Genomic DNA, 27,292 nt, shown 5'->3' on the forward strand with positions numbered 1-27,292 from the left:
TCTGAATAATGTAAGACACATTAATGCATAATTAACATACAGCAGTTATAGTACGGCTATTCACCCCCACTGTTGAGAGGCAACAGATTCTTTGTATTCACACGATGTTAACTTTCCATCAAGTTCAACCAAGTTTGTTGTGCTGTGCTTATTTAGTATTGTTTCAAGTAAAAAGAACAAACATGATACAATCAAGATTCCACCAAACCTTAAATACATATCTATTTAAGTGAAGCCATTTAAAACCAGTGCTTTCATACTAAAGCTTATGCTTCTAGCACACCAGGACACCATTTGAACAAATACAATGGAATCGTTTAAACAGAAAACAAGACATGTTTATAGGGAGGATATACAGAGATTTATTTAATCAGGTTTACTATTTACAGTTGAGATCACTTTCACATACTACTTTGCTACTCTACATGGCTACATTGTTTCCAAACCAATTTAAGATCTACAGTCTAACAGTTCACTCAACACATAAAACCGCTCTTCATAGAAAAATGAAATATTTCATTATAGAACAGTAGTGCATACATTATACTCCTGAAAAGCCAGCTTGTATTTTAAACCACTAATGTTTGAAAGATTTGATCTCTGAAGGTCAAAACTGCAGTCACATGATCCTAAAATTTGTTAGTTTTTTGGTTGGTTTTTTTTTTTTTTTACAATTTTTATATATAAAGTGTACTGGACTTCACTTAAGTGTTTTTAAAAAGTGACACTGGTGAAGGGCAAGATTAAAATTTTTTTTTTCCTCAAATTAAATACAGCTGGCTTCCTTTGTACAACTTTGGCCAAAAGAGTTCCATGTAGTGAAGGTTTAATAAATCCTCTCTCTATATGCAAGAATCAGCCAGTTAATGCTTAGAGGTAATCTACCAAAGTAGGCACACATCCTTTGACTTTCATATCAACCAAATTACACTTAACTTGCAAATGGTTCTGAAATTAGAAAGTTTACTAGTATACTAAAACATTTAGATACATGAATAGCTGGCTAAAACAGTGAAAGTCACAGGTAATTATATGGGTGTGTGTAAAGCTGAGCTGTTTTGCCCATCACCAGTGTACAGTACTGCTGTCCTCATCTGCGAAAGGTGTGCTTTGACTAAGCTTAGGGCAAGAAAGCTATTGCAGTAGACCTGGCCCATTCACCTTCCACACAGATGAGATAAGATTGAACTGCGTGTTCACATTCTCTTCTAGGCATAGGTTCCGCCAGTGATGAGAAGTTCGTAGGCAGGATCCCGACTCCTCCTACATAGTACTATACAGGCACACAACATGCCCAGAAGCTATGGAGAAAAAACAAGAAAACAAGCTGAGTACAAAGAAGGCACTTCCAAGAGATTTAACCTCAGCAAAGAAATTGTCACCATGCTTTGCAAGACTGTAATTGTCCATAAGGTAAATGGCAACAAATGCACTGCTCTTGAAAAAGCGTCACTTCCTGCTGCAAAAAGCAAGGGCCACAAATTCCAGCCTTATTTTCTTACAAGATTGTCTTGGACATCTTTAATGGAAGTTTTTTTTGTCAGCCAGTTGTATTCTGCCTCAACAATTCAGACAGAAGAAATTACTAATTTTATGAAAGGTACAGATTTAGATACTGTATCTAGAATGAAAAATCAAAGTGAAATTCAAATGCATTAGCCTCTAATTGCCATGATGAAAAAGAGCAAAACTTTAGTTTTATGAACCTACTTCACTGTTGAAACCTCTTTCAAATGCTCAATCCCTGTTAATATGTCATATTAGAAAGCTTAAGTCCAATGTGAATTATTCACTTCTAGACATTTTCCTGCTGTTAGAATTCACAGTACCATGATGGTTCTGGCAAGTTTGCCAGGAATTTAAGGTTTGATCACCTTGTATACATTTGCAAGACTTAAATCGGGTGAATACCATCATGGATGTAGGGCATGATATTTTACAGAAGTTGCACATTTCCTGAAGATAGAATAAGACTGCACCTACTCAAAAAAATCAGGTAGTGTTGTGTTCTATGGTTTACAGTAATTGGCAATAGCTTCTAGTACAGTAAGAGATTGTACTGATTTGGTCATATGCATAGAAGTTTATTCACAGATGCAAATATTTCATGGGGCTCCTGTCATAGCTCCGGATTACAAAGCATCACCCAGAAGGTAAATAAGTTTCTAAAAACACCAAACAAAAACCCCACCCCCAAAACCCCACCTTGAACAGAAAAGCAAACAAGAATGAAATGAGTGAGCAGACAGCCAAATGTAAACCTTCTTCACTCGTACAGCAAAAACCCAGTGAAACACAGCACCGGGCAAAAGGAGAATTACTTGCTTTTTGTTAATAAAGCCTGATGCAAAGATCGCATGTGTAACAAGGTTTAAAACAACTAAACGATGGTACATGAAACATAGTACTCAAGTCTGCTGAAAGACTGAAGAGAGAATGCTTCAAAAATCCTAAGTCTAAATAAGCAGTGATTAAAAAGAGGCATGATGAAATTCTAGTATGAGCTTTTAATTTCCTAGAAAGGAACAAGCTGTAAAGATTAATAATATTTTTTGTCTGGAGTGCATTATCTGCTTTAGATCTATAGCAGAAACCAGCTCAGGTTCAAAAAAGCATATGGAGAGTAACCTAGAGTATGGCACTTCAGCCTGTTGGTAAAAACAGCACCTTTCTATACTTTCCATCAGTACTTGCGTGGTTCCAGTTCACAGATTAACTCCCAAATATACATTATATTCATGTCAGAGTAAGAGAAAAAACAGAGTTACATGAGAGAATGCCTCCTCATGGACAGAGCCCTTCTAAGTGAGGAGATAATATCCACAGTTAAAAACCCCTTAAGTTAGACTTGTGAGCTGTGACATGTGAGAGTTCATGGTAGTTGCCAGAGGCTACAGAACTCTGAAGAAGGCTTGCAGCCTGCAAGTACAGAAACTTCACCTTTTTCCCTGTTCAAAACAATGATACAAGAGTGTGCCACAGAAAGACACCTCCTTTAGTCATTTGCTATAATTCTAGCCAAGAATTTCAAATACATAAAAGCAGTTCCATCACATTTACAGTTATTCACACAAAGATAATCCTGGTCAATGACTCACTCAAGACATTCAATTTAAATAGAGTGGTGTAAAATCTGAAACAATCAGGTACTATAATAACTCATGTAATCAACTTTTGAGTTACTATTTAAACCATTTATAATGTCTAGGAGGCCAGTGAGGATATTCCTAGAATTCAGGGTAAACACAGAAGTAATCCCCGTATTTCAACTCTCTCTACAGAAATTGTTTAGTAAGTCATTTTTTAAAATACACTAGAAACTCTAAAACTTTTTCTAAAGGCATTTGATTCTGTTTCTCTTCAGTTGCTACTTAACATTGTGAACAAAAATATTTTAGAAGTCTGTATTGAGGAAGGATCCATGCATTCCCCTCTTCTTCAACTTTTAGAAAAGTTTAGACACATCTCCCACAGTCAGAAGGTTTGTTTTGGGGTTTGTGTGGTTTTCTTTGTTTAAAATTTGCCTACTAGCAGTAACTATATTGCATTTGTTTTCACCAAACCCGTTTGCCTTTTTTTTCCCCTACAAAAAAGCTCACTGGCTGTATATATACACCAAGCTTGGTACCTTGTAAGTGACCACTAACTATAAAAGCTATCTTTAAGAATGAACTCTGCAGCTAATCGAGCAGGACTTCTAGTGCACTGTAATGCCTTTGCTCCCCTCAGTTTGCCTCCTATTTATTAACAGTTCTGTACTGTCACTGTGGTTGAGACCAGGGAATTACTGCACACTGGAAGATCCCCATGGTAACTGAAACATGAACATACCAAAAATTACTTCTATGCAGAAAAGACTAAGCTTTCCACAAATTCCAAGCCTTGCAAAAATTCTCCTCTTCTCAGTCTTTTCATTTTAAAGAAAGTACTGAAGGCTACACTTGTTCCATGTAAGCTATTAGAAGTAATAAACTTTGGACAGCCTTATTGCATAACGTACAAAATAACAGTTCAGAGTGGACTCTATGCAGTGAACATAGGAAAGGTAATAAAATTCACAAAAATTTAAGAAAAACATAATTACTCCTCTAAGTTTACAAGACATGACCTAGGTTACAGGTCATTGGCCAAAGTTTACATTCTTACCTCCATTTCAATCAGCCCCCAGACTATTTTGCAGATAAATCAGGCTAAGTACGTACTTAAATTCTGTATTACAAATAAGAGGACATAACTTATATAACAGAACAGTTCGAATACTGTTTAGTATCAACTTGAGTGAAACTTACACCTTTTAGAAACATAAAAATTTACAACCATTTGAACTGTGGAGCAAATATACAAGAATATGACTTCTCATAAACTTAAATGTGATTACCACTCAGTGAGTGTTACTAGACAGAAATTTCAAGGGTATTCCCAACATGCTGTATTCTATATTTATCTTTATTCATTTTTTGAACAGGTATCATGTAGCTTGTTTTAACTTTAAGCAAAAAGATTTCAAAATGCTATACTACAGCAATAGCAAAGAAGTTTCTCTGACATTCTTATTTTCTTGACAAACTGTTTATAAGGTATGTACTGTCTGCCAATAGCTTTATTACTGACACAAAGACAAATCAAAGAGTACCTACTGCAAAAGGGATACAACTAACATGCTTGCCTAGAATTGATGAGCCAGGAATAACAGAAGGATGCAAGCAGCCACATTTCCACTGCAAGCATGTGTCAGAAATTCTGGCCCAACCCCAGACAGGATTACAACTGTACTGCATTTTGGGGCAGACCTCATTAATCAACCTCCAAACTCCAAAGCCAGGAATAATGCCACCTCTTGGGATTCAGGTCACCCAGCCTCATAACATACATTTTTTTTTTCCTACATAAAAAAAATCTCCCACAGTAGTCACAGTTGTGGTAAATACCTTCATTAACATCATACAAATGTATTTCAGCGTTCAAGGAGACTAAGTATTGCTTTAGCAGTTAGAGTTTTAAGAATGGCGATTAAAAAAATACTTTCCTTCAGAAGACTGAGCACAGATCTCACCAAATTCGAAGTTCCATAGCTGAAGTAATCTGGTTCTGGACAGTTCAACATTATTACTGTATATAGCATTATCTATGATTATATCCTTGTAGCATTGAAATAAAAATTTAACCATATTTTCGCAAGACTGTTTGCAAAAGATTATCTACCTTCAAACCTACAATACAGCTCAAAAGCCGTTTTTGAAAACAAAAATGCCTAAACTGCCTGACTCAACAGGTACAATGTTTTCTGAATTCAAATGCTACTATGGGCACAAAAGTAACTTCAAAGTTAGTTTTCAAGTCTCTTGGGATTCAGCATATGTACTACATTTCTCAGAGGCCACAACATTGGGGCAGTCTGAAAATAGCGTGATGAATGTACTAAGCCTGCCAAATTGATCAGCATTCAAAATTCCAATTTTACAGATACGTTTAAAAGACAGTCCTAGTCTTTTTTTTAAAAAATCTAAATAAATACTGAGACACACATCAGTCTATTTCCTCAGTTACGTTTTATGACCAGGGTAACTGTAACAATTAAGGTTTATGTGGGAGACAGCCTGTCCCCAGTTTTAAGTAGGCAGGGTCTCTAGTTTAGAACCTCTTTTTTTGCTTAAGTCCAGAAACCAAGAAATCTTCAAGACAATGCAAAGCTCAGCTGAACAAGAGCAGAGTATGCTATCAAAACCCCTGGTGTATCTCCTGGGTGGTCTTGACATTATTTATATGCCATGAAGCATGTTTAAATCGTGCCATGTTTTTAAAACATCAGTAGCATGAGCTGTTGGAAATCAAATACTGTGGAAATTCTTCAAGTGTTAAATGCCATCAGAGCACATTCATGATACTTAATACTTAAGATAATTGGTTTTCAAGAAATAATTTACCATTTACATTCTAGTAGATTACTGCATGTAACATTGACTGTTCAGCTATCTTCAAATCTAACAGAACATACATCCACATAGCAGTAGTTTCTAGATCACGTATGGTTGAAAAGTTCTGTGTTAAAGTGTTTAGATCCTTTTGACTGATGTGCATTTACCCCCCCAGACCAAGTAGGGACTAAAGCTGTCACCATCCTGTGCATACCTGTAGTAACCTGGACAGCAGTTTCATCTGAGAAAGAGTTTACAGCTAAAGATTACTCTTACCTGAATAGCAGCAAATGCTAGTGCTGCCCAGATGACATACATCATGATCTCTTGAAGCTTCTTTACAACCAGAGCCTCACACCCCTGAAACAAGTAGACTTCTTACATATCCATCTGGCAAACACTTTTAGGCACACAAAAAAACCCCCAAAGCATCAAACAGGGCAGAAAGATAAACCAAACACTAAAAAAGTAATTACTTAGTATATCCCTATTATCTATTTATTTCCTGTTAAAGCAAATACACGCAAGACTTCATGCTCCCACTAAAAAGAAAATTAAACAATTGTCAGCAAAAGCACATGGCTACATAAGTTCATAGTTCAGCTGTCTTACCTCAGAATAAAGGTCCATTGGGCGGGTCAAACTGCCAGTACAATTGCTGAGGGCTGCTTTGCAACAGCTAAGTGGCACACTGTTATTTTTAGTTTGTTTGAACCACACAGTAGTCTCCCAGTCTGAATAGTTATGGATCCCACAGCAGCGCAGCTGAAAAAACATGCAGGTAAAGAGCCAGTGTGTTTATCAGTCAAGGAGTGGGATGAGAAAGCAATTCTAATTGCAATACCAAGAACACAAGTATATAAAGATTAGGCTACCTTGGTTACTTGAGTAACACAAATTATTTGGCAGTTACTTAAGCAAATCATAGACTGAGCGTATTGTAAAGGGACCTATAGCCTTAAATCATTTAAGATACTCCTTACAAAATACAGACTTGAAATTCCAGTTCTTGGGGCATATTTGACAACCTACTTTTCTCTCATGCCTCCCAGACAAGACAAAAGCTTTATTTTTGGCTTAGAACAGCTCCATCCTTAAAGCTTACAACAGATGCTTGAAAAAAAACCCCTTTGCTTTCTGGACATAGTTCTCACTCTCCTCACAGAGCTGTGGTGCAGAATTAAAGTTCATTTCATATAATCACATGCCTGTGTGGCCATGTAGAAGGCCTTCAGGAATGAACCAATTAAAAATAAATACAGTTCCATTCTGCTGAGAGCTCATACTCTGTTGCAGTGCTTGGAGTTTTCTTGTGTACAGTGCAGCCTCAGAGGTACTACGTAAGTGTCAATTTACCAGCTTCTTCTCTTTTTTCCCCTTTCAGGAGGGATTTTAAGCAAGGTATTAATTAGTAGTATGACTGACTTAAATGCATTAGACATTTAATATGTAAATATTAGACAACTTTTTATATTGATGCAATTGTAAGAATATTGAAAGTCCCTGAATCTTCTGTAAGTCTGATCGGTTGTTTTAGCCTTGAATCCACAAGCTTGCAACACTAGCTTTCAGCTAGAATCAAGAACTTCTTTCCCCCAGCATGTTCTAGATAAACCTGGTGCAGACGTGAGAACATTCTACAATGTTCCACTGCAGAAAGATAGGCAAGTACTAAATATTTGAATCCAAACTATGATTCATAGGTAGCCAATTACACAAAATGCATCTCCCCATCAACAATGCCATAATTCTACTAATTTTAACTGATTTAAGCTATTTATTGACCAATCAGCTGTTTCCTAGATCTGTCAAAAGGGAGGAAGATATGCTACACAAGGAATAGAGCAACATAGCACCTGTGTTTTAAGGACACAAAGGACTGTCTCACAGTCTCACCTGCCTCTGTACATAGTCAATAGCACGACTGGCTGCATCGGGATTTGTCCCATTGTACCCATTATATACTTTCTGAATGCTGCGATCAACTTCATCCTCCACCTGTGAAGTATTAGGAAAGCATCTGCATTAGCACACCAAGAGAAGTAGTACAGGTCTAGGTAAAATAATTTCACTTCCAATGATAGCAATTCAGGAAACCAAGGTAACTCCCTATCATCTGAAATTAGCATACTTTAGTGGTACAGCTTCTTAAAACTCTAACTTGACTTTTGCAAAAATGTTGCTAGCTTGCAGCTAATGGACAAGAAAAAAAACCAAGGAGCTACCTTCCACGAGATATTAGACAAAGTAGCTTTGCAATGTATCTCAGAAAGGATATGGCTTTTATTATGACACTGTGGCAGACATTCCATGAAGTTAAAGGCTCTCCATTAGAGCATGAATCCACCTTTCCACTTCCTCCTGCGCCTTCAAAGTTCCAAACCAAAACCAGGATAACCATCTGGGTTAACTCATTCCATTTGGGACCACAAGGATGTAAGTCATACCAGCTGCTCTTCCGATTCTGATTGAAGCACAGGTAAAGTATCAAAGATGAGGTCTTTTGGCAGACTATTCTACCCTACAGTGACCAATCGCTCTGTTCAGTCCCAGTCCCCCCACGCTTTCTGAGAAACATTGATGGCAGTACATGGTACATAGCAACAGCTACTGGAATAGCTCCTAAAGCTACTGCAGATGAGTCAAGTTGCTTAAGATGCTGTCAACTACATGTGTTAGAAATGGATGACATCCAAGAATCATCACTTGTCCCCCAAAAGGCATCTTATAATGCCCATTTTGGAGGTAATATTACTAGAACCTTTTAGGCAGTATGTTTCACTGTAAACTGTTGCTTACACACACAGAAAGTTTGGTGTAGCTAAACATTTGTACAATAGCAAGATTAGCTCTGAATTGATTTTTTTTTCCCTATCACATTCAACAGGAATTATGTGCAAGGAATGTACTCTTAGGGCTGAGCATTAACTAAGCATGCACATTCTTTAGATTTGCAAGTTACAGTAAGAAGGTCTAGCCAACACATCATTCTCTTAAATGCTTAAAGGGAAGAATTTTCTGCAGCGTAGCACAAGCTTCATTCCCCCCCCCCATCCAAGAATGTTGGTTATCTTTACAAGTAAATCTGTATCAAGACATATAGGAATAAAAGTCAGTTTAGCCTGCACAGGTAACTTGTCTCAGACTAGTTTAAATTCAATTGTTCAATGATGTAACTAATGTGATTTACAACTGTGATTCATATAAAAAACCAGCTGTTCAATCTGTCATATAGGTTTTTAAATCATTTATTTCAGTGCTTGCTTGTATATAATTTGGCTTATGGTTCAATTAGGGCAACATTATGCCTGAAAGCAATGCAAATTACACACAATTACTGATGAGGACCAATGCTAGCAGATTTTGCAGCAGGTCAGTCAATCGCAGTATGACCTAGGCATGCTTCATGTTTTTCTGAAGGAGTAGGAGTCTGAATTGGATCCACACATGCAGGTTTACAGACGCATATGGGAACACTAAACAATTTTAAGATGAGTCATTGTATCTTAACTTAAAAGGGCACACTACCACTTTCTTGACACATTATACTCAGTCTCACTTGGTACCAACAGTTTTGATGAACAACTGCCATGACTTCAGCATTTCCTTTTGTTTATAAAGTTTTGTTTGGAAGTCTGTACAGTTAACACTACAGTAATTCTAACATGATTCAGGTGCCTTTTTCAAAAAAACCCCAAACAACTCCCCCCCCCCTCCAATGTATATATGCCATGCCATGTCAGAAACAACAGAATAAAACTGGCAAAGCACAGAACTGCCTTATTTATCCTGGAAAAAAAAAAAAAAAAAAAAAAAAAAAAAAAAATCAGAAATCTGAGCAGATTTCACCCCCCAGTTCACTGATCATAAATTCTAAGTTACTTCTGACACTCCTGTTGCAATTGAAAACAATAGTTTAAGATGTTAAGTACTGCAGGGTAGTAGAAAACTGCCATTTTTACTAACAAACCTGTCTGTCCTTTCAAAAGATCCAAGATTTAGTTTTCAAATACAGACTCCCAACAAATGGCTTAATGTAAGAACATGTTGCCACCAAAAAGAGACTACCTTCCCTCTTCCCCCGAGGTCTGACCCTGCATTAGCTACAGCTGTGAAACTGTACAGTAGCAAGACAAAAATGAGACAACAGGAACACACAGCTGGGACCAATCAAATTTTCAAGTGTTTCAAGTGTGTTATTTCAGATGGGCTAGGGAAAAAAGATCTATGCATCTGCTTTTATCTGCTCTGAATGCTCTTAACTGGAAAAGAGCAAGCCACTTTTAGACTGAACACAGAGAGAATAAGATGACCACAGCTTAGTCCAGATCAGATCCACAGTAATTCCTGAATAACTACACTGTAATACACTGTGCTTCTGCAAGTATTGGAGCAGAAGGCAACCATTCAAGTTAACATGTAAGAACTCAACATGTTTCCTGTTCTCCAGAAATTGTACTGCTCTCCTCAGTTGCTTCCAAGGACTACTTCCACACTACAAGCTTCCGAGTCCCAAATGATCTTCTCGGTGCACTGCCAATATAGCAGAAATCAAACGCAGACCATGAGAAAAACACATCCTGAATTTAAGCATCACTGATGGAGCATTTCTGTTGAAGCAACCTACTCTAACTGTTATGAAGCCAGATTTATACTGCATAGGTTCAGGGTCCTCTCAATTGCTGCTTACTCGAGGAAGTCTTGCTTTGTAAACCAAGCAACAACTCCAGATTTTTACTTAATGGTTGTCTCACCATTTCTTCCAGGATAGCAAGAGAAAGCAAGCAGGAGAGAATACTGGACTAGTAAGACCTGGGTTTATATAAACACAGAAGGCCAAAGAAAGGTAAATGGTGTTGTAGTTCAGCTTGCTATTAAGATATCCCTGGAGTGTCCTATAATGCGATCATACTACACATCACAGCTAAACACACCTTTTCTACTAATTTTTTGGCAAAATTTAGATGTAGACGCAACAAAAGCTAGTGAAACAGTGCAAGTTAGAAACTTCATTTCTTCAAACTACATTGTGATATCTCTAATGCCATGTGGTATATTTCTGCTACGTATTATGCTGCTAGAAACACAATTAATTTCATTTTTCTGGTCCTGTTTCTTAAATTCCAATAAACAAAGAGTAGAAGTCACAATTTCTTTAGCCATAACCCTTGTCAACAACCTGTATAAAGCTAGACAGTATACATTAACACATTCAATCTATTTGATTTTATTATTATGCAGTGTTAGTTTGTATACCAAAACACAAGACAACATTTAAGTTACTGCATATCAAACCAATATGCCCTATGTTCAAATATTGTACAACCTAAATCATTCACAAAGTCAAAGCATAAATAAATTAGAAGACCATCTGGAAAATGGAAAGGTACCAATTACCATGTCTCCCCTCTGCTGTTCAACTGTTAATGATATATTCCAGCTAGTTTTTTGCCTCCAAGAAAGCCTTCTGCTTTGCTTTAAAGAATACTATTGTTCTAAATTTTAAGATATTGATATCTCAAATTAACCCACTTGGAGGTTTGGTTTTATTCCCTTAACAAATACCCATTTACAGTTCTACAGAATCCAACACAGTAAAGACTACACCTCTGTATTTTGGTAACAGTTCACAACACACATGTTCACTGAAATTGACAAGTTATTACCTTTGCTCTGTAGATGTAGCCAAGAACCACCACCACAACTTCAGTAATAAAAACCAAGAGCAGGATGATCACAAACTGTAAAATACAATCAAGAGTATTTGTGCAAATAGTTTTACCCATTTACTTCCTGAAAGTCTCCAGACAGATTTTGCTATTTAAACTAATTTTTCAGGTAATGTTTTGATTTAACAGATAACTTAAAGCAGGCATTTAAGTTGATCAAATGAGTCCAGAATTCACTTCATTCAAGAAACTTCAGTGTTCATAGCTTCACCAAGTAATAAGCAGCTGCCCAGTCAGGCAAGTGCTGAGCATTAGGACTGAAAACACCATAATGGAGTGCTTTAAACAAGTGCTTCTTTCAATCTTCTTTCTGTTCGATAAATAGAAACGTCACATGAAAGAAGCTATCCAGACTGTTACTAAGAGTGGTAGATGGACTACGGGAATGTTTCCTCAGTTTAAGCCCTGTAGCAACTGACAGAGACAGCAAGCTATGCATTTGTCTTGGTACATTTAAGAGCACTTTTAAGATAAACTGTTAAAGAAGTCTACACAGTATTCAACAAACTCCCCCCCCCCCCCCACCCCCCCCCCCCCCGCAAAAAAAGTGCAGACAGTTTAAATGCTGGCACCTCTTCTCTCCTACCTAATTCTCAAGCTCAAATTACAGTTAAAATGCTTGGAAACACATGACAAAATACTGCAAACAAAGCATCTAAATGAAGCCATACAGAAAAATATTTAGGCATCATAACAACACTCAGTTAACCTCGATGCAAGATACTTAAAACAAGAAGGCTCCTGGTTCACCTTTCTCTGTCCAATTTCAGCTTTTCAAACAGAATAGATAAAAGTGAGACCTAAAACCTGTTATGACTTGATGATTTTTTTTTTTTTTTTTTTTTTTTGAGACAACCACAGTTCTAAAAAAGGTAAAACTGAGAGCCTGCTGCTGCCAGCACTGGCTAATTTAACACCATTATTCAGAACAGAAAATTGAAATAAGATGTTCCTAACAAAATATAAGGGGAAATATTTAAGGTCATAAAATAATATTAGAATAAACTTTAAAATTTTTTTAGAAGTCTATTAAAAGGTAAGGTGACCAAATATACAACAGCCAAACATCATCATATAAAAACTCTGCAACTTACTGTAGCAAGTCCACAGCGACTTTCTCGAATTGTGGCACAGCACCCAATAAGTCCAATAATAAAAAGAAGTGTTCCCACAGCTATGATAATAACTGCTGGAATTAGTGTGTAGACATCTTCAAAGAAGTGATCATAGTCATCATATGTGATGAACACATAGGCTCCCACGTAGCACAGTATGCCTGCTGCTGCCTACAAGAGACACAAGACCATGGTAAGTTTCTTTGAACAACAAACCCTTCTTTCAGCAAGGCTACTTTGCCTCAGAAATTATTTGCTTTTAAATTTCAACATCTTTGACAGGTTATAGCATTTGTTGATTAGGAACATCTCAAATGGAGGCCAGCCAGTAGTTTTCAAACCACATTTCATCTAGGCAGATTTAGTTTTGACTACACTATGGAAGTCTTCTGAGGCACATAGTCAAGAAGTGAGGGTAATCATGCTATGAGCACCAAAACCTTGCTCCCTGTTCCCAAGTACTTCCTTCCCATGCTGTCAACTAAACTTTCTACATAGTTTAATGTTCACAAACTGTCTCATACATTTGAGAACAGGATTCCAGCCCATCCAAGCAGCAAGTTATTTGCTATTCAACAGCTTTTCAGAACATGCATGCAGTTCTTTTATCTGCCATTATTTACCTACTACTTATTCTTCCATTTTGCTGATTCCTACCCATGATTTAATATTAGAACAGAATAGATACACACATTGCAAACTTTAACCTCCGCTACGGAAAGATGAACTGCTAGAAACAACAGCCTTTCTGAAGCATTCACAGCACTGGAAAAACTGATTTTAATCAACAAAGCAGGTATGAACAAATATAAAGCACCAAATATTAAAAGACAGAATCAAATACCTAGAGGCACATACCGCAACACTTTTAGAAGTGATGTTCTCAGAAGGATTGTTGTGCAAAATGGTCTTTATTAAACAAACAAATCACTTAAAGTTACTGCAAATGAGAGCTGTAGGATGGATCTGCCACTATATAGATTTAAGACATCAAGACAAAGCACTCCCATCATTCTGACATGACTCTACCTCCCTTACAGTTATAGGCATCCCAACACATCAATACTTTCATTAACTTTCAGCTGAGCAGACCTAGTGAAGGACAGACAGCTGTTGCATGACAAGCCAGCTAACATACATTTACTTCAAAATAAAGGGCTTTATCAATTTCTGCTTTACAAGTGTCTTTCATAACCATCTTCACACTTGCTGCAGAATGAAACAGTCCTGCTACATATTAAAATGAAGCACTTATGTTCAATTGATTTGCAATGATGGATAATATAATTTCAATATTTAATGACATACTTTTCTGATGTCCCAATACAAGGCTAAGCTAAAACAATCCACTCAGAAGATGCAATGACTAAGCTATGACCTCACAAATTTAATTTTGCTATAAAGGGTAGTGTCCCCATTACAATCCAATCCATACCCTGGACACCAGAGTTCACTCAACTGGAATATTACAGGTCAGCTTTCATATGAGGAAGAATACTGCAGGCTGCCTCCAGCCCTCCTTTCCCACTCAGTGGCCCTGTAACTACACCTATCCCTGAGCACTAGGTAGCACTGAGGAGAGCAGACGTATATAGCTAGTTCCAGTGTAATACAAGACTGGGTCATGCTATTGTAGAATCAAAGAATCAATTAATAATTCAGGCCAGGAGGGACCTCAGGAGATCATTTAGTCCAATTTCCTGCTCCAAGCAGGCTCAACAATGAATTCAGATCAGGTTGCTCAAGGCTTTGTCCAAAGTCTTGAAAAACCCAGCGTCCCTGGGCAACCTGTTTAGTGTGACACAAAACAAGACAAGCCATAAGACGACTGGTACCTAGTATTTCAGCACTGTTTGCTACTATGTACTGGATGTACTGCAATATCACTGCAACTACTTCTTATAAAACAATGCTGCACAAACACTACTAGAATAATACTTCACATATGGAATATCCCCTGCAGCACTTTGTTATAGAAACAATATGTCAAAGAAAAAGGTATTAAGAGCCAGCTCAAAAGTATCATCACTTCTGCATGGATTTGAACAATGCATTTCACCTCTCTTTCTGCAGTGAAGTATGTACTCCACAGGAATCTTAAAAGCATTCAGGAGGCTCAGATTCATCTAATAAAAGGTGCTATGTAGACACAACTGTAGTGAAACTGAAAATTCAGTAACAGTCAAAGACCAACAGCAAGACATCTTCTCCAGACAAGAAAATCTGAAGTGAACAAGCTATTACAAAATTGCCCCTTTGCACAAAAGATGTTGAAATGCTAATCCAACTATACAAATCCTACCATGTTAGGTACAACATGGCAAAATGCAGACATACAATTTCTGTACACAAAGCAAAGATTCAAAGTAGTGTCACTGAACAATGGAATTACATTAACTGTTGCCTAGCAATGAAGCCTGTGAATGACAGGACAGTGATGTAATCTCCCATTTCTAAGAACTAAAATGCTTGTTAGAAATATGGTATATTGCAAGGTGGCAGATGAAAAGACACAGCTGTGGCTGGCATCAGGCACAGAAAATATACCACAAAACTGAAGTCAGAACCATTTGTGAACCCCTTTGTCCTTCTCTGTTGTGTGAAATTTAAGTGGCTTCCTTCTTTTCTAAGAAAGATCTGGTTCATAAACTGCATGAGCACATACATTTAAAGAATGCATTTCAAACAAAAGTTTAACCTTTAAAAACACCCTGTCTACAGGTGTTAGCTTTCCTTCCCTACTTCAAGCAGCACATGCATTTTAAGAAACTTTGCTCTTGCAGTTTTATGCCAGATGAGTCTGACAAGTACAGAGATTAAACACTGTCTCAGAAACTAAGAAAAGCCACACACTGTGCTTGTTAAAAAAATTAGTATTTTGTAATGACTATTGGAAAGGTAGATTTTTCTTTAGACTTCTCAGATTAAAGCAGCCTGGTCCAAAGACTTCACTAAATCCTTTCCACACATGGTACTATAATGACTAATCGCCATGACAGCATTTGGCCTTAGGTTTTGCTTCTAAATAATGTTGTGGAACTGGTGTTTCTGTGGAAGAAGCTACAGAATTTTGGGAACAGCAGCGTGCATTCATATGTCTATAAACCTTGCACTAGAATCATGAGCAAGTTGAAGATAAAGGCATTGCCTCTACTTGATGAAGTGACCAAACCCTTAAAAATTACTGCTATCTCTTCCTCAGAATCACTTCAAAAAGGAATGTTGGGGGTGGAGGGGAGGTCCTAAAAGCAAAGGTGCCTGCTGGCACTTTCACAAGTTTTAAAAGCTATGAAGATTAAACTGTGATACACAGGAAAGGAGTTTTAATGCTATTTTTTAACAGGTACAAGACCTAGTCTATCACAGAACAATGAAAATGGTAACACTACCCAGTTAGCTTGAAATGCCTTCCCTTTTCCTTTCACATCATAACCACGGAATGCTTACTGTTTTCTTCAGCCTGCTCTAAACAAGGAAGGGGGGAGGTCTCTAAATCAGTATTTTAGCTGGGATTAGAAAAGTGTTTTTGAAGCAATCCTTTTTGCTCATCCTTTGATGATTTTCACTTACTAACTTCTGGTTTGCATCACTGAATATCTTCGGAGTGCGTAACAGGACTCACTTTGGATGAAACTAAACCAGAAGATGAGTGCATTTACTGTGCTAACCGCTAACAGGTGTTCAGTCGAGGGGACCAGACTAGCCTGAGGTCCTTCCTTTTTCCCTCCCCTCAACTCAGTAGTTTCAACATCAAGTCCTCAGCACAAGCGGGTTTTGCTCCACCTCCACAGTACCATGTTATATGTTAATGTAAATAAAGCATACTGTGACAACAGATAAAGACAAAGAGCTAGTTTTACCTGTACAAAGTATGCAATCTGCATTGATCAGTGATGCACCAGTTAAATGCACATTTATTGCCTGTTACAACCTAAGAATAAAGTTGAAAATGTGCTTTTTAAAAGAGAAAAAAAACCCCAAAACACCAAACCAGTACCATGCGCTTAAATAATTTGCTTCTCAAAGGAAATTATCTAGAGAAACTGAAATCTGCATCACAAGTAAAGACACAAGGATAATTAAAAAAAAAATAATGACAAAATAATCCAAATCTCAACATTTATTATCCAGCAGAATAAACAGTATATTTGCAAGTCCGAACTTGCTCAAGTCAAAGACATTTGACTAAAAAGCTACCACATTTACAATCATGCATTTCCTATCATTAAATGGAAGCCAAATATATGAACTGTGCACAGTTCAAGTAAGTCTTTGATAAACAGGGCTTGAAGGAAGAATTCTTGAACTTAATCTGCTCAAGGCTCTGAATAGATATTGCAGCAGTTCCTGAATCTGTGCCAGGTCACATGCATGCTCTAGGGAGATGACTGGTTATTCAGCATTCACACATCCTTTTAGAGCTGTTTGCATCTAACTTGCAGTACTGAACCTGAAGTGGCATACTCTTATTTTAGGATGAATTAACCTTTAAAAGACTGACAAGACAAGTACAGTCAATGAAGACAGTTTGTTGCAAAAGGCTTGAACAATTAGACATCCTTTTCATCAAAGGAAATTTTAAAAATACACAGGCCTCAGTTCAGAAAAAGCTTGATATTATTCCTTTGGCATGGGCCACTGAGGAGTTGTTAAAAGCCAAACAAGTATGCAAAGAACTGGAAGGAAAACTGAAAGATCTAATGACACAATGATACTTGTGATTATAAATATCACTCAAAGCATTATAGGAAAGCATATTTAAAATTTGGGGTTCTTGGAGTGAGTACACTTCCCACCCCATCTTTGGGCTGGTATAATACAGCCTCTTAAGCCCATACCTGTTTCACAAAGTCAGTTTTCACCTTTCACAGGCACTGAGGTATACAAAGCTACACACTGTCTAGACACACCAAACCTGAAACTGTTTCAAGGTGCTTTTTGTTATTGTTGTGGGTGGATTTTTTGTTTGGTTGATTTTTTCTAAGTAGGCTGCAAACACACACCAAGAACTATTCTCATGTTTTCAGTAATGCTCACACACTGCAGCAGTTTGAAAGCTATAATTCTGGCTAGCTAAGATGATGACTGGTAAGAAAGATATTTAAACTACTTTTTGTGTTGATGATTTCTCTATCAATCATCACCGCAGGTCCATTTACAAATTAGTGCTTCCTTATACTACCCTACTAATGTTGCCCCCAAACTTACCTGATGAAAACTTGTCCGAAGACTTCATATCTTTACGAAGCACTGTCCTTCATGTTACTTTTGCCGTTTACCTTGCTATCGGATTTTCTTCACTTTGGGACCACAAGAGAACCCACTAAAAAGAGTTTTTTAAATTTTTTTTGGCACTCTTTCAATTAACTAGGCCAAAGAATAGTGTTTGTCCATTTGGAATCTGCATTTTATTCACTGTTTTAAGAAAAACACATACTCTCTGAACAAGAAAACTAAGGTAGCAGCAAAGTATTGTATGTTAGGAGAAAACACACCTGATGTCCAATTAGGTAAGAGGAATATTCCACCTTTTTGGTAAGGACACCTACTTATAGATTCCTACTACTGCCAACTTATCATTGCTGATTGGTAAATTTTGGTAGTACTACAGATAGCACTCTAAACCCAATTATTGTTCATTCCACTACTAAAACATCTTTCATGACAGGGATTGTAAAGTACACCTATGGTATATTCAGATAGACCACGTGTATCATCACCGATAAAAAGCAGCAAAGAAAAAAAAGTAAGAAAAAAAAAATCTTCCACGCTAACAGTCCCTCATCTTTTCTGCCTGGATCCTGTCCTAGGACCATCTTCCCAGCCTGTGTATTTGTGTATTGCTTTTGTTATGTTAAACTTCAGTGTATCTTTGTTCTCACTGCCTTTCTAGTCTGACACAATTTTTTATTTATTTTTTTTTTAAAGAAAGCATACACTCCAGGAGAGATTTTTGAGAGTCTACAGTTATATCAGTTTCATTCTTCATAACAGTTACTTTTCTCCATGCATACCAAAGCCTGAACATTTCCTACCCATAAGTAGGGGCACTGGTATTGTGGTTTGCTACCCAATTTTTGGGCTTCTTAGAACAGTATATTAAAAAGCGTTTTTTCCACACTACTACATTATTTGACTTCAACTGTATTTCTCTGGTATTTTCAGTCCTCTCCAACACTGGAGTATTCATAGCCCAATTATTGTCAGACAGAGAAAGAATCTTCCTGATTCACTTCTTGAAGTTTTTCTTTCAGCTATCTGTCCTTCAAAATCTAGTTCCTCAGTTTTAACTTCAAAGGCCCTATAGGATATTTCAGCTGTTTATTTCTCTCACATTCTTTTGAGCACTTCGCTACTCCATTTGTCCCTCTTCACTCCCCTGGGAAACAAAACACACTCATACTTGACATTATTTTCTCTACTTGCTTAAATTGGTGCCCATCCACCTTAGAACCCAATGGTTTCCTGACACTCTTCTACTTTGTTCTCATCAGTAATAATTTAACTGGATCACTGAGCTATAACTGTCTTACAAAATCCTCTGGCAGAAAACCAGCAATTCCATTCAACTTCGTAACATCATTAGAAATATTTTGAAGGCTTATAAACAAAGCCACATAAAATTCAAATAAGCCCGACTGCTTTGTCTATACTAGCCAAATTCAATTCTGTAACAGTATGCATAGAAACCTCAACTTCAAAATGCTTTTGCAGTTAAAGCAAAAGGCTGAGCTAGGCTGCCTTTGCATCTGGCATTACATATTTTAAGTATCACTAATTGCAAGAGGCAGTGCACCAGCAGACTGAGTATTTTTTTTTTTTTACTAGAAAAGATGTTAACAATATAGCCACTCATTTACACCTATTTAGTCATCAGGGTTGTAACTCGACCTGGTGCTCCACGGTTTCCAGATTCCTTGCCCTGTGCCTCCATGCTAGGAAGTTTCACCGAGTAAAGCAGCATTTCAAATTCCATGTACTACTCAAAGATATCACATGTAGCTTTGCAAGTTGTTTTTGCTTCTGTTAGGTATCAGCTCTACTTTTAAGCACAAGACCAGATGCAGAGAGTCCTGAAAAATCTCAAAGACCTGAAACTCATCCTGTGAAGAAACATAACTGATACTACCATGTTACTTAAAGGCAAATCGAAGCCTTACTGAATCAGGGCCTAGCCCATGTTTGCTACCTGAAAATTCATGTCCAAATATTGTAAGAAAATCACTCAGTAAGGGCATGACACTTCAAGTTTTAAATCCTAATTTCCTTAACACACAGGATTCCACACCATTACACAATCCTGCAAATACACTCACTTCACTACCATAGCAGCAGAAGCACATAACATTCAACTTCCACATGCAGAAGTGACTGTCCTTCAGGGCAAAAAAGGCTTCAGTCAAGTAATCCCCGATAGGTAGCCTTTGGGATCATCTGCCAATTATAGTCTTTGATCACCAAAAAACTCTCAAGAAGTCTCTTCACTACCCCAGCTTTTAAAGTCCAGAAACAATTCTCAAAGTCCCAGTAAAACAGAAAAATTATTTGGCTTATTCCTATGTGTAAGAGGAAGTGAGCTACTTCTCCTTCTACTGCTAAATTTCAATGAATTTTCCTGTTGCTGCATTTTCTTTATTCTTTTCTACCAGAAACCCAAACCACACTACATAAACAGATAGCTACAGCTTCTTCTAAGGATAGCACAGATAGTTCCTCTAAGATAATACTACATAATTTCTAATACTATGGCTACTGTACTGTGGCGAGCATGCGTAAGTTGTACAGTGAGCACAGAACTGTAGAAAGCATTCTTGCTGTACAAAACTGAAGCATTGAGATTTCTCTAAACAATCATTCCAAAGAATGTTTTATAAAAGCTTAGTCAAGTGAACTGTTGTCGTGGTTTAACCCCAGCCAGCAACTAAGCACCACGCAGCCGCTCACTCACTCGCCCCCCCCCATCCAGTGGGATGGGGGAGAAAATCAGGAAAAGAAGTAAAACTCCTGGGTTGAGATAAGAACAGTTTAATAGAACAGAAAAGAAGAAACTAATAATGATAATAACACTAATAAAATGACAACAGTAAGTAATAAAAGGATTGAAATGTACAAATGATGCGCAGGGCAATTGCTCACCACCCGCCGACTGACACCCAGCCAGTCCCCAAGCGGCAAATCCCTGCCCCCCCACCCCTTCCCAGTTCCTAAACTAGATGGGACGTCACATGGTATGGAATACACCGTTGGCCAGTTTGGGTCAGGTGCCCTGGCTGGGCATGAGAAGCTGAAAAATCCCCGACCATAGTCTAAACACTACTGAGCAACAACTGAAAACATCAGTGTTATCAACATTCTTCACATACTGAACTCAAAACATAGCACTGTACCAGCTACTAGGAAGACAGTTAACTCCATCCCGGCTGAAACCAGGACAACTGTAAAATCAATTATTTCAAGTCAGTTAAGTAATTGCAAGAGCAAATTAGTTCACAACTACTGAGTTATAAAAGTATTGCAGAAGCAGAGTTCATTCCTTTCCTCAAGAAGGAGGACACAGAGGTGGCAAAAAAAAAAAACAACTCTCAAAGCAAGCACAGGATATTAGATACTGTTTTAGCAGAGCAGGCTGTCAAAGTACATATATTCTTCAAGAATACAAAACAGACAGATTCCCTTTTCTGAAGCAAGGCTATAAGCATCTCTAAATATTTTCTCCTTCTATCCTACATCCTAAACGTAAGCCTGAAAACATTTCCCTAGAATTTTTGTCTTTACCTCATTTCTCCAAACTGCTTTCAACGGAACTATGCAGGTCACCCAATGAAGCCTTAAATTAAGAGTTCACAAAAATACATTTGACAGCAGTCTTCAGATATTTGTCCCAGGTAAACTCATTTTTTCCTCTTTCAAATCAATGCAGACTTTAACAAAAGTTTTTTCTAAAAACCATGCTATCCTCAAATACTTTATGATCATCTTTTATTTGTAATTGGTCATCAATTCAACATTTCATCAAGATATCAAAAAATATTTCTGATTATCAACTACTATTTTTTTGTGACTACAGTTTAATGTTTTCCTGTCATACCAGTCATTCTAATCTGTACCCACTGAAAAAAAAACCACGCCACGTCCTATATCTTCAGACAGATTGGTCAACGTTGGGATTTCCACTCCACCAAAAATATTTCTGAGAATACAGGTACTAGAAGCTTCATTATTTTTATTTCTAAGATGTACTGTCTTTCACTTAACAATTACTTCCTTTCCTTAAAGAAAAGGACTTCGCATCATCTGAATGAAAATGAAGTCACTAGTTGACCAAATAGATCTTGTGCAAACTTAAGACAAGAAAGGTCAAGTGAAGGATTGTTTTTCCTTTGCTATTTATCATATCCACCCCAAAACTAATTCACAACAACAAAACACTAAGAAACATATTCATCTGGTCTGTATTCCTCTGATCCTTCTAAGAAGGGCAAGTTTTAACTTATGCTTCTTATCAATGCATTTCTTTGTAAAGTACCTTTGAGCTTATGCACTCTTTGCCAAATTATCCAAAATTCAAATAAGCATTTCACGCAAGATCTCTATCATGCTACTCTTGATGACTACTACTCATGCTGCTTTTTTCCTGCAGTACTTTGTTTTTAAGGCAATATATGTGTCTACAGTAGATGTACTCGATGTTGGACACCCCTGCAAATACAACTCAGCTAAACTGTCAAAGTACCACACCAAAAACTTGGGAAGGTGTGTAAAGTCCATCCAGTTTTCTGTAGGATAAACTAGCACCTGTCCTGCTGTGAAAGGAAGATAGTTTCTGCAGCCTACTTTCTCAAAAAAAAAAAAAAAAAAAAATCCCGTAGTAATTATTAACATGTAGGAATGTACAGTTAATATAAGAATTTAACAGGATGTAAAAAAAGTTTTCATGAGACTATACAGAAATAAGATGACTGTTTTGTAGTGTCAACTAGAAAATCTAGTAAGTAGCACAAGACTTCAAAAGGAGACGAACTTGTAGAATCACTGGCAAACTGAGTGAAGTTTGGGTTATTAAAGTCAGCAGTCACAGATAATGAGTGGGTATGGTTATGACCTGTCAGCAAGCCTGATCTGCCTTTTTCAGAAGGCTTGAAAGAAATTTTTAAAAAAGAAAGAAGTTAGATGCTAGACTACAGAATATAACAAAAACATCTCTGCTTTTTCTTCAGCAGCAGAAGTGATAATTTTCTGAACATCTAGCACTCATAAGACAGCTACCAAAGCACTCTGAACATTCACATCCTTGCACAAATTTGAGACCCATGGCAGGGCGTGCGTGTGTGTGTGTTGTAATTCACTTTGATCAGCTACTCTTGCAGAACTTTCGATAGCAAACTATGCAGAAGCAACCTGCTATTACTACCGACAACTGTGAAGATGATGATAATATGCAACATTTATATATGATAACCTATAGAGACACATTAAATTTATAAATGCAATTAAATGAGGTTTCATAGTTACTTGACCAATTATAGGCAGTTATCTATTGTCAAGTCTCAGTGGAAACCTGGATGATCCAATTTTGATAATTAGAACTACAGAGGAATGACAAGCAAAAGATTTCTGTAACAGCACAGAAGCAATTACACTGGCAACAAGATGGGCACCAAATGTTAACATACACAGTCAGCTCAGTCAACAAATGAAACATGCTAGATCAAGAATTCTTCTTTCTCTTTTACCATTTAAAAATGAAGATATACTACTTCTGATGAAAGTATGTAGATTTCCTATTTTTAGGCTATAGCTTGCTAAAGAGAGGAAAAACATTGATTTTTGTAATTCTTACTTTGAGAAAGCCTGCCTCATTCTACATGCAGCTGATGAGCCACAAGGTTGTTCCAGCACAAGCAACTTATCTGCCAAAAAGCTATCAGCACAAGTTGACTTCTTCGGCTGGAGATGGTTTACAGAATATAAGATCAGTGACATTTTAATTTGACATGAACTACATGCTATCTAAATACAATCTGTCCATTTTAAATTAAGTCAAGTTTGTCTCAAAAAAAGTCATTAAAAATTCTAAGTGCTAGATAAAGAAAAACTGCAAAGCGCTAAAGAAAAAATCTACTTCAAGATGCCATTAAGAATGCAACTCAAACAAGCCCAATCAAAAACTTTAAGTATGATGTAGCAGCTATTAAAAAGCTTTTTTAATGCCATTTGCAACTATGCATGTAACAAAAAGCCACACCCAGCAAACCAGATTCCAAAGGCTGTACTAAAAGGTTGATTTAACTACCTCATACTTCAAAGATAAAGAATGGAGCCTATACACCTCAGCCAAAATTACAGACTCCTAATATGCACTACTTAGTCAAATATGCCTCATATTTACTGGCCATCTCTCTGAACAGCTGTATACAGAAATCCTGGTGACCCTGCACAGATATGCGTTTCCCTGACGATGATTCATTTTTAGGCGCCCATGAGAGGCATTCCTTTGTAAAAAATTAGACAACAACATTTATCTATCCTGTAACACTTATTAGATTTCAACATTAAATGATGTAGCTATATATACCCAAATTTTTCTGTTCTACTATCTTGTTACCACTATTACTTTTTCAAAGCTGAAATCTTTGAACAGCTGGGACAACAGATCTTCTGTTCCTGGAGCTGGGATTAGAGGATGAGAAACACAGTAGTTAAATGCAGAAAAGGAGTTCTTAAAGTCTACAGAACATTCTTTCATTTGATTCCATTTAGTTAGATTTATGTTGTTCTGACAGGCCAATTATTACAATGAATATAATGCCAAGCTACAGCCTGTATGTCCATCCTGAGAAAGGTCGTTTACAGCAATCTACTATTCCACCAACCCACGTAAGCTTTTGTCTTACCATCAGCATGACTGTAGTCGTGGGAGGTTTAAGCGACGCATAAATACTACAATACAACTGTGGTTACTAGAAGTGAAAAATAAGACTTGTTTTTGGACTCCTAAGTTATCTCTTTCTCTCTCCTAATTTTGTGTTAAAAATACAAGGAAGAAAACAGCGCTCCATACTTACCGCTAAGTATTTGGGACAGACGTCCTTAAATTAGGAGGCCAAAAACTAAATGGCCGTAACAACTCTACAAAAATTAAACTGGCAGAGACCTGAAAATCTCAATAATGCCACTCAAGCTGTATTCAATTACACAAGCGTCTCTACCTCAAGATCTCTAATGCTCCGTAAAACCTTTATTGACAGGCTACTGAGGCAACAGATTCAGCTTCATCCACCTCCGAACTTTGGGGGGTGGACGGTGGACTGGGAAGGAAAGGACTGCGCCCACTGCTGAAACACGGGGCCCCGCGAAGGGGCACAAGGCGCCTGTTAAACAGAAAGCTTTTAAATACAAACTGAACCGGCGAGGCGGCGCGGGGGCTCCCAGCTGCTGCCGTACATGAGCGAGGACCGGACAGCGACGAGACGGCCCGGCCCGGCCCCGCAGCGCCCTCAGGGCCGGGCCTCGCGCCACGGCCGGCCCGGGCCTGAGCCCTCCCCTCACCGCACGGCTGAGGGGGAGAGAGCCCCGCGCCCGGAGACCCCGACCTTCCCCATCCCCAGCTGCCCCTGGACTCACCCAGAAGATAAGGTTAAGGAAGACCAGGACGGTTTTGGAGGAGGTGATGCCGCACTGCCCCATCGCGCCTGCCGCCGCCCCTCAGCCTCCGGCCCCGCCGCACCCCTCAGCTCCGCTCCGCTCCCCTCAGCTCCGCTCCGCCACCAGCCCCGCCCCACGTGACCCAGGCAAGCCCAGGCGGCGGCGCGGGGAGCCTAAGATGGCGGCCGTTTGCGTCACGTGGCGGGAGGGGGCGGAGGAACCTAAGATGGCGAACCGCAAGCCCTTAAGGTGAACTGCCGCCTAGCCGCGCTGGCGCTCGGCGTGTGGCCCGCGCGTGCGGCGCTGAAGGGCGGCTGCGAAGCCGGGCGCGCTGTGGAGGGCTTTCCTTCCCCTCCCTCAGGAGAGCGACGCGGTTCGGCAGTCTCCATGGTAGCTTAGCCTGGAGTGGTCAGCACTTCTGTCCTCAGAGATCCCCGTACCACAGCGAATGACGTCTCTCGGTAGAAGTTTAGATCGTGAGGGAAAGAGAAACCCTACTCATTTGCCCTCTGAGCAGTGGTTTGATGGCAGTACTCCGTGCCTTCAGGAGGCTGAAGGGTGGTGTCAGGCAGGGGTGCTGGGGGCAAGAGCTGAGGCAAGTCCACAAAGAGCAGCCGCCTATGAGACATCTCTTCCAAAATGACAGCAAGGAGGATCTCGCGGGCCGGTTTGCCTTGCTAACCCGCTACTAGCAAAGGGTATAAGGTGGACAGTGTTGGACTGTGAGGAGATCTCTGGGTGCACTGATGGATTTTAAAGGAGAAGCAACCTAGCTCCCAGTGACCATGTTATCTGTGCACCAGGCACAGCAGGCAGGGAGGGCAAATGTTTAACGAGGAGAACAGCATGCATTTTACAATCGGGACATTTGTCTAACGGGAAGAAGGAACGCTTCCAGTGAAGTAAAAGAGCACGGCTCTTGTTGCACAACCCAACAAACTGTGAGGAAAGTGCAAGTGTTGGTAATTGTTAGAACGTTTCGGACGCATCCAAAGAGGGTGGAATTTGCCAGTGAAGAACAAAGGAGCAGTAACTTAAGAAATTATGAGAAGATGTGCATGATTTCCACAAGCTGCGCTTTTGTCAAGACTGCATGTGCACTTTGGGAGCGAGGGCAAGGTAACACCCACCCAGTATTTGCTACCCTGTTTTTTCATAAGGTTATCTTTAGCACGGCCAGGATCCAGCCCTTCATTGTGAAGGCCATGTTTGCTATCTTGCTAGTCAAAGCAAACCTCTCCTCCCCTGTATTTTCTGGCATCATGGTATCTTCCTTCTTCATCTTTCTTTTATTCTTTTTCTCCTCTGTAATCCTCCACTTTTCTTAGAAATACCTGTCGTTCCTGAGCTGTTCTCCTCTGCTTGGTGAGCTCACTCAATAGCTTCTCCTTGTTCCTTTTCTAGCAGATTTACTTCTTGGGTGGAAACAAAACTACCCATGTTATTGAGGGCCTTAACATTTTAGGAATCAGTCTTGTAAAGGCAGACAAGTAACAATCAGTTATATTCCACTGTTCTGTTTCCATGGTAGCAAAGTTAGGTTTTTTCCCTCCTACAATTTTGGGAAGTTATATCCAGAACCAGTTCCTGGATACCATGGAGATACTAAGTCTTTTTTCAGCTTTCTTTTCAGGTCCTTATATGCTCATAAATGAAACTTCCCAATCTTGCAAGCGTTATCAGGCCATTTTCTGTCACTAAAAATTAATTCATATACCCAGAAGATATGCTCAAAGTTGGTTGCACTATTAATATGGTTTTGCACTGAATTTATAGCATTTAGAGTGTGATTGTGTCTTGTAGTTTCTGCTTTTTAATATGCTGTTTGAGCTTTATATATTACAAATCTGTGACATATGGTGTTTTTAAAAGCGTATATAGATTATAC

At 38.5% G+C, this 27,292-nt stretch overlaps 1 protein-coding gene across 1 annotated transcript; it reads right to left on the bottom strand.

The window, feature by feature from the left end:
- Nucleotides 1-338: 338 nt before the first annotated feature.
- Nucleotides 339-25,544, bottom strand: TSPAN3 (tetraspanin 3). The gene is made up of 7 exons (XM_075045602.1): nt 25,384-25,544; nt 12,739-12,930; nt 11,582-11,656; nt 7,812-7,913; nt 6,528-6,680; nt 6,192-6,275; nt 339-1,301 (listed from the first exon to the last, which is right to left on the bottom strand). The coding sequence occupies exons 1-7, from the start codon at nt 25,444-25,446 to the stop codon at nt 1,209-1,211; spliced, it is 762 nt and encodes a 253-aa protein (XP_074901703.1). The 5' UTR covers nt 25,447-25,544; the 3' UTR covers nt 339-1,208.
- Nucleotides 25,545-27,292: the final 1,748 nt, after the last annotated feature.

This window comes from Buteo buteo, chromosome 13, assembly GCF_964188355.1.
Source record: "Buteo buteo chromosome 13, bButBut1.hap1.1, whole genome shotgun sequence".
Classification (NCBI taxonomy): Eukaryota; Metazoa; Chordata; class Aves; order Accipitriformes; family Accipitridae; genus Buteo; species Buteo buteo.